The sequence below is a fragment of the Carassius auratus genome, chromosome 40 (assembly GCF_003368295.1).
Source record: "Carassius auratus strain Wakin chromosome 40, ASM336829v1, whole genome shotgun sequence".
Taxonomy (NCBI): Eukaryota; Metazoa; Chordata; class Actinopteri; order Cypriniformes; family Cyprinidae; genus Carassius; species Carassius auratus.
The window spans coordinates 12,344,001-12,352,829 of record NC_039282.1 but is presented as its reverse complement, the minus strand read 5'-3'; the positions used below and the strand labels follow the sequence as shown (position 1 = coordinate 12,352,829).

Genomic DNA, 8,829 nt, shown 5'->3' with positions numbered 1-8,829 from the left:
AATATTAAACAAAATAATTTGGGGAAAATTGTTAGCATATTTAAATATTTACATTCCTAATAATAGTGCAATTCAATTAATTTACAATATTTTAAAAGCAATAAGGTTCATTTAGGCATAATTTATACTGTTTCTGGACCGAATCAACACTCTCGGAATTTAGACTAGTGTTATTTCATTGTAATTTCCAGATTTTTGTCCTAAAATCAATAAAATAAAATAATCTTTATAAAATAATGAAATAACTGACGATTGAGCATGTGGTAAAATCAACTGCAAATCAAAGACATTAAATCTCTGAAGATCTCAGCAAAGAAGGATCAAACATCTCCACAAACAGCTTCATCAGGTTCACTCATTAGATTGACTTTATTTCTGTCAGACATCTAGAGAAGCTCTTATTGAGAATTAACAGAGGTTTAAATGTTGATATTTGATTCATTTGAAGTCACCATTGTGGTGATCAGTGTTTGGTTTAGTTGGGATCTTGGTCCTCATACTTCTTGTGTTAGCTTGTCTTGGCTGTTGTAACTGTGTGTTATAAAGCACTCTTACTGTGGCAGAGAGTGTTGAGCTCAAGTGTTAGCATTAATGGTGACAAAATTATAGCAAAATAATATATTAGTGTTTTGTTGCAACTATGTTTATTTTCTTGGATAGAAATCTTGTAGAAAAAAATCATCATCAAAAATGCAAGATTTTGGATATGCATCACATCAATGGTGACAATCAAAACAAAACATTCTGGAAAATAAGGATGAATTTGTGCTATGAAGCGGTTTTGATGTCTGTGTGTAAGTACATGATGCTTTTAGTCAATTTTTTTTAAATTGCATGCATTTTGTCCGTCTTCAAAATAAGCAAGTATTTTGCCCTTGGCTTCTGTACTGTAGATTTAAAGGGCTTGGGGGTTATAAATGAAAAACAATAAATAAACAAAGCTAACTTCATGACCTCAAATACTTAATATGTGATGACTTTTTCATCATCAACAAAGAACTGATACCACCTGAGCTCTCTTTTTTTAAACACTTTCTTTTTTAAACACTGTCCACCACAATAGTGACTTCAAATGAATCAAATATCAATATTTAAACCTCTGTTAATTATCAATAAGAGCTTCTCTAGATGTCTGACAAAAATAAAGTCAATCTAATGAGTGAACCTGATGAAGCTGTTTGTGGAGATGTTTGATACTTCTTTGCTGAGATCTTCAGAGATTTAATGTCTTTGATTTGCAGTTGATTTTACCACATACTCAATCGTCAGTTATTTCATTATTTCATAAAGATTTTTAATTTTTTTTTTTATTTTAGGACAAACACAGTGTCTGGAAATTACTTTGAAATAGCATGACTCTAAATATAATGCATCCTGAGAGTGTTGATTTGGTCCAGAAACAGTATAAATTATGCCTAAATGAACCTTAAATGATGATAAAAATATTTCTACTGACCACTTTTGAACTAGTTTTTAACCTTGTAAGGAGGTTCTCTGAACGTCTAAATTGGACGTACAGAAGACGTCAAAAAAAGACGTCATAAAAACTTTCATTCTGGTTCCTCAGGGGACGTCTTTTCAACGTCAGCAAAGACATAAAAAGACGTCCACTGGACGTAACTCTGCCCAGTGGGTGATTTCCTCTCTTAATAAGTCCTGTTGAATTTACATGTGTGGGCCTGAAGTAATCCCAAATCACTGCAAAGCTACTGCACCTTTACTACCATGATCAACTATAAATGCTGGAAAGGCCAACATAACAATATGAAACTAAATACACAAAAGTTCTAGTAACATTACTGGAAGAATCAAAAGACTGGAGTTTATTTGATTACTCACTTGACAGAACAGCACATCACAGGATGACATCGACACAAATAGATACAGATCACGTCAATGATTTACAAAATGACAAACATAAAGATGATATTTCAAATATACAGTCATTTGATTCAGATCTAATAAGCACATACACACTAGTTTCTGGAGGAAATATTAAGTGTCTGAAGAGATTCTGTAAAGCAATAAATCATATTTTCATATGCTGCAGTGTACAGCTGCAGGGGCGGCACAGGACAGAAACACATGTCAAGGACGTTACTGGATCCAGAGCAGCTGCTTATCCAGAGTCTTATTATTACCACACAGTTCTATGTCCCTACTGGATATTGTCTGTGTCCAAGTGATATATTTCAGAGACAGGCCTATATGTGTTTAAATTCAGTTTTCATTTCAGAAGTTTTATGTGTTTTCACATTCGTTTCCTATATTTTGACATCCCCTAGATGGCACCAGCTGCTCTCTGCTTTTCCCTAGTATCTTGATGTTTACACTTGACACTTACTGTCTCCAGTGACAAAGGTTCTTCTTGTGTTACCATCTGCATTTTCTTGCCATCATCTTGTGACCGCTCTAACTCAGCTCAGGAGTCCTGACTGCTACAATTGAAGATCAGATACTTAAAGGGTTAGTTCACCGAAAAATCTAAATTATGTCATTAATAACTCACCCTCACGTCGTTCCAAACCCGTAAGACCTCCGTTCATCTTCGGAACACAGTTTAAGATATTTTAGATTTAGTCCGAGAGATTTCTGTCCCTCCATTGAAAACATATGTACGGTATACTGTCCATGTCCAGAAAGTCAAGAAAAACATAATCAAAGTAGTCCATGTGACGTCAGAGGGTCAGTTAGAATATTTTGAACCATCGGAAATACATTTTGGTCCAAAAATAGCAAAAACTACGACTTTATTCAGCATTTTCTTCTCTGCCGTGTCTGTTGTGAGCGAGTTCAAAACACAGAAGTTTAGTTATATCCGGTTCACAAACGAATCACTCGATGTAACCGGATCTTCTTGAACCAGTTCACCAAATCGAACTGAATCGTTTTAAACGGTTTGCGTCTCCAGTGCGCATTAATCCATAAATGACTTAAACTTTTAACTTGTTTAATGTGGCTGACACTCCCTCTGAGTTCAAACAAACCAATATGCCGGAGAAATTCATTTATTCAATCAGTACACCGACTGAACTGCTGTGAAGAGAGAACTGAAGATGAACACCGAGCCGAGCCAGATAATGAACGAAAGATTGACTCGTTCTCTAAATTAAGGCGGACCAAGAAAGCAAAGTCCACTATATTTTAAACTGCGTTCCGAAGATAAATGGAGGTCTCACAGGTTTGGAACAACATGAGGGTGAGTTATTAATGACATAATTTTCATTTTTCGGTGAACTTACCCTTTAAACTTAAAGTTTTCTGTTGACCAGTACATTAGTGGGTCAAACAGCCCTCCGAAACTGATGGAAATGGAGGTGTTTCCATTATTTGTGTGGTGCAATTTTTGTGTTTAGCTGGACAAATAAACAAAATAATAAGTAATATTCCGATGTATTATTGTGAAGTAAAATGTTTAATGTAAAGAAAAAAATGTGCATGACATATTTTTTGTAGGATGTATATATATATATATATATATATATATATATATATATATATATATTTTTTTTTTTACAATTTTACAGGCGTTTACGTTCTTAAAGGGATACTTCACACAAAAATGAATCTGTTGTCTACATATAAAATACACCTTTTTGGAATATGCCATTTTTTGGGTGAGCTATCCCTTTCTCAAATCAGAAATGAACAATATTAAAAGACTTGCAAGATGTTTACATGTCTGTGTATTTATTAAGGAAAAATAACAGGTGTTTTTATGTTTATTCCAGGGTGTAGATGTTCTCCTCCACTGGTCTTCTTGTGCGTATTTCATAAATAATGTGTCGGGGCTCCTTTGAGAAACTGAGGTTCAAAACATAGCAGTCATTGATATTGAACTGATTATAGAAAGGCACTGTGGTATTCTCAAAGTAAATCACACGCACTTACCACCCACTGTCAAAGGCCTTCCCATAAAAGCCACCTGAATAAGAATATACACTAATTTCAGTAAAGATACATGTATGCTCTTAACTTATAACAGCATTTTCATTAAACAAACGTCCAGTAGATTCATAACTGAGTGCTATACGTACGTTTGAAGGTTAAAAAGGCCAGTGCTCCCAAGAGGAGCAGGAGCAGACTGAGAGACAGAGACAGAACCGGGATGTTTATCTGTAGCGTGATCCTAGAGATCGGCTCCTCCATCTTTAAATCACAAATTGACAAGAGTTTCATCATTTTAAGAGGCATTTTGAGTTTTTAAAACAATTATTTAAATGTGACTTCCACCTTGCTATTTATACGTATGCCCTTTTATTTGAATGCATTTTTTTGATCAATTTTTATTTTTAAATATAGTAAACTGTGTAAAATGATTACTATTTAAAACAGCTATTTTATATGTTCACACATTTAAAGTGTAATTTATTCCTGTGATGCAAATCTGAATTTTCAGCAGTCATTACTCCAGTCTTCAGTGACACATGGTCCCTGAAAAATCATTGATAATCATAATTCAAATTATTATCAGTGTTTTTCTGCTTTAGATTTATGTGAGAACTATGAGACATTTTCTCAGGGTTGTTTGTTGAATAGAAAGTAAAAAAGAACAGCATTTATTTGAAATTACATTCCCTTTACTGCACATTTTGGTCAATTTAATGCATCCTGAATAAAGTTATTACATTCTTTAAAAAACAAAATCTTCCTGATCCCAAACTTGTTAAATAGTTTGTATATAAGTAAAAGATAAGTGAGATGCAACAAACTTTATACAACATGCTGGCAGTTATATGTTGCAAGATACAAAGACTCAATGACTCATAAGCTTGCTCATAATATTACTTAAAATATTCTTAATTATGTATAATAATACATAATTATTATTTTTTTTTACATAGAGAGCAATGATTTAAACTGCAGTATTTATTATTGAATGGATTACTGTAATCAATAATTACATTGACTAAAATTATAATTGTGTGTACAGGAAGTTCCGTTAGAATCTTAACAGTGATATGTTCATTTTCCATATACTGTGTATGAGCAGCGGTAACTCACCATAGCCACAGAATGCACATGGGTGACATTCTGCCAGGAAATGTCAGAGAATGATGAGTCTGCTCCTCTGGACTGATCTGACAGTGAAGACACTAGGAAATTCAGAGCGAAACTCAGGAAATCGCTTTTGCTACTCATGCCGGTTGACACGTGAGAACTATCATCTACCCACAAGGGTCTCTGACATTTGAGTTATATCTCTATGTGGTCTCTTATGACACGGTAAGACTTTGTACCATTGCAACTGAAATGCAACTGGTGATTCATCATAGGTTGTGGTCTGACTGAATGGTAAAACCAAGTGTCTAAGAAAGAAAACTTGCATGACACTGATGCAAATTTGGTATAAAGGCATTAGCTGTTAAAATCAGTCAGCAGAAATGAATTCTAAGGCAAGACACTATAGATCTGGGCTACTTTGCTCGCATTACTTTCTTTCAGACTGCACTCATTACACACTGAAAGTGTTTATTTTATTATACTTGTTCTATTTATGTCTTTGGAATTCAATTACAATACATTTTTAAATGTACTGTTCTCAAATGTAGCTTTTCTCAAGCTCTACATACACCAAATTCTGGACCATCTATATTGAACCTGGCTTTATCCATGCTTAGATTTCTGTTTTGGAAATGCATTTACATATGCATATTTCGACAACTTTTTAAATAACTTTGCATAAATGCACCTCACCTGTCTGTGTCTCCAGTGGCTCTGTAAAAATGGGGGTCGTGGTTGTTGGCGGTGCAGTTGTTGGAGCTTCAAAAATAAAAATACATGAACATTTATTAAAATACAAAGCTTTCCAAATTGTATCCAACTTTAAAGCATCTGCATGACTTGCCTTTCATGACCCTCAATGTGTAGGACACCTTCTTATCATTGAAAAACCCTTCTATGTCCACTCTACAGCAGTACGGCCCGCTGTCTGACTTCTGTATTTTTTGGATTCCCAGGTCCATTTGTCCCGACAGGACGTCTCCGATGAGCTTGTACCTGTCGGAGACTTTAGAGATGACTCCATACTCATCTGTTTGTACGATGATGTCGTGGCACCAGAACGTTCCACAGTCCCGTCCCCAGCAGACGTGGCTCAAGCCGTGGTGCTTCACTGAGTAATGGCACGGCAAAATCACTGTGCTGCCCTCCGTCACGAGAAACGCCAACACGGAGGACCCATGAGCTGCATGGAAACATTTCAACATTTCAGAGGTTCCTTTGGAAATGAATTTGAATACACTTTATTAGTTCATGTAATTAAGAATTCAAAAAAAAAAACAAAAAAAAAACAAAAACAGGGGGTTAGTTCATGTTAATTGGGACATTTTTCCAAGTCATCTCTCTTGCAAAAAGTGTCACAATTGACCTGAATTAACCTGGAAAAAGAGAGGAGAGTGAATACATTGCATTAGTTTATATAATGAATTAGTAAAAAATATATAATAAAAAATATTTTAAAAATTCTAAAACTTACCTTAGATAAAATGTCAAAAATTAAATTAAATATAATTTTTCATAAAAAACATCTTAAATCCAATGAAAAAAATTAAACGAATGGAAGTTTTGTTTACATAAAATATATCTATCTACACTGTAAAAGAAAGTACAAGTCAGAAAAAGGGTCAAATGACTGGAAGCTAATAGCTGCCAAACAAAAACAGTAAAATTAGAGTAAAATACCTTATCTGAAATAAAGTGCAAAAACAATAATTTTACAGAAATTTTCATTAAAGGTTTTACAGAATTATTTTATTTACAGAATTATTTACATCTATTTACAATATGTATCTATATATCTATTTATGTATCTACACTGACATAATCTTTTAAGTTCATAGTGTGTTTCTTGCCTGAAATGGTAAGGAGGAGGATCCAGTGTAGTACTGATAACCAGGGAGGAGCAGCCATTCCAAACAGCCAGTGTGGAGTTCAGGCGACACTGCCTCGTGCTGGGAGGCACCAGGGTTATGCAGAGGAGACCATGTGAAAGAGTTGCAGTGTTCTCCAGCCCTGCGCCTGTGACATCTCCATGAAGGACAGGGCCACTGACCCATCTGCAGTCCTTGTCTGGAGGTGGAGTCATGTGGCGAAGAACAGGGCCATTGTGTATGAGTTTTATCTGGATATCTTAGCCATGTGCCTGTAAACAGGCTCCGTGAATGATTCAGTGGGCCTGCACACAGCACACGCCATGTCCATGGTTCCATGTGTGTTTTTTTATTGTTGGTAAACAAAGTGCCACACATGTTCAGCAGTCACAGCTGGAGCTTAGGATAAACCAGCTAATTATTCATCAGACTCCAGGAATTGACTAAATATTGAACAAACACTGACAGAGTGAGACTATTCAGTTGGAACAGCTAAAGACTGTTCAGGTATTTTGAGCCTGAATTTTAACATACAAATTGTGTTGTAATGCAGACACAGATAATTATTCATTAGGCTGAATGACCTAGGAGGCTTACAAATAGTGTTAAATTGTTTCTCAGATGAGCTGCTCCACCTCTATTGAATCAATTTAAATTCCCTGGTTTGGCTAAGTTTTCTTTACTGAATACAGCAATATGCACTACAGCAAGAAAGAATCATATGTGATTTTGAGTTGTAAATTTTGAACTAAAAAAGGTGAGATAGATATAACATCACAAAAAAGTATTTCTGTTGAGTTTTCCTTGCATATGAAGCTGAAAAAATGTACTTGATTACTAACATAACCTCAGTTTCCTGAGATATGGGAACAAGTATTTTGTCTTGCTAAAAGATGCTATGGGAAAAAGCCTTTTTCTCCTGAACTGAAGCATGTGCCTACGGGTATAAATAAGGGACGTGCATTCACTCTACAGATTTTTGCTCCGGAGCCGAGTAGTCTATGAAATGTATTTGCTCAAAGCCATTCATCTTTGTGTTTGCGGCACTTGTGGATGACTCATGCGTCTGTTGTGGGCGTATGAACATGGCATCGCTACGATCGCATCTCTCACTCCTCAAGGGGAGTGCAGCAGACCCCTCTGTCGCCACCCATCCCGGTTTACCTGGTTCGCTTTCTCGATGCTCCCATCTCCCAGGCAGTCCTATTCGGCGAAATGGTGTCAGGGCCAAATCCTTAATCAATGTAAAGGTGACATTTAGTTGACATGCATAAGTACATGAAGACTTAAAAGACTTAACCCTGTGAAATATACATTTAATTTCAGTTGGAATTAGATGCCATTGTAAGGATTTTAAGGAAACAATGTCATTTTGTAGAAAAAATATTATACAAAGCTCTGGTTTTATCTTTAATACACATTTTAGAAGTTGTAATTCTTTATATTTATTTTAATTATATTTTATTATATATATATCATCAAAAAGGTGATTTCACCACTTCCATTCAAAAAGTGAAACTTGCATATTATATTCATTAATTACACACAGACTGATATGTTTCAAATGTTTATTTCTTTTAATTTTGATGACTTCCTGGTATACAGCTGAACCTTGCACCTCAGAAAACACAGTCGACCAACACCAGCAGATGACATGGCACACCAAACCATCACTGACTGTGGAAACTTTACACTGGACCTCAAGCAACATGGATTGTGTGCCTCTCCTATCTTCCTACAGACTCTGGGACCCTGATTTCCAAACAAAATGCAAAATTTACTTTCATCAGAGAACATAACTTTGGACAACTCAGTGGCAATCCAGTCCTTTTTGTCTTTAGCCCAGGCAAGACACTTCTTGAATGCGACAGCTGAAACCCATGTCTTGCATACGTCTGTGCGTAGTGGTTCTTGAAGCACTTACTCCAGCTGCAGTCCACTCTTTGTGAATCTCCCC

The 8,829-nt window shown here is 35.6% G+C and overlaps 1 protein-coding gene across 1 annotated transcript; it reads right to left on the bottom strand.

Moving 5' to 3' along the window:
• Positions 1 to 3,640: 3,640 nt before the first annotated feature.
• LOC113059005 (T-cell immunoglobulin and mucin domain-containing protein 4-like) lies at positions 3,641 to 7,020 on the bottom strand. Its single transcript, XM_026227244.1, has 7 exons — positions 6,855 to 7,020; positions 5,849 to 6,187; positions 5,698 to 5,763; positions 5,005 to 5,096; positions 4,038 to 4,149; positions 3,892 to 3,925; positions 3,641 to 3,804 (listed from the first exon to the last, which is right to left on the bottom strand). Exons 1-7 carry the CDS (start codon positions 6,910 to 6,912, stop codon positions 3,723 to 3,725), a joined length of 783 nt encoding a protein of 260 aa, XP_026083029.1. The 5' UTR covers positions 6,913 to 7,020; the 3' UTR covers positions 3,641 to 3,722.
• Positions 7,021 to 8,829: the final 1,809 nt, after the last annotated feature.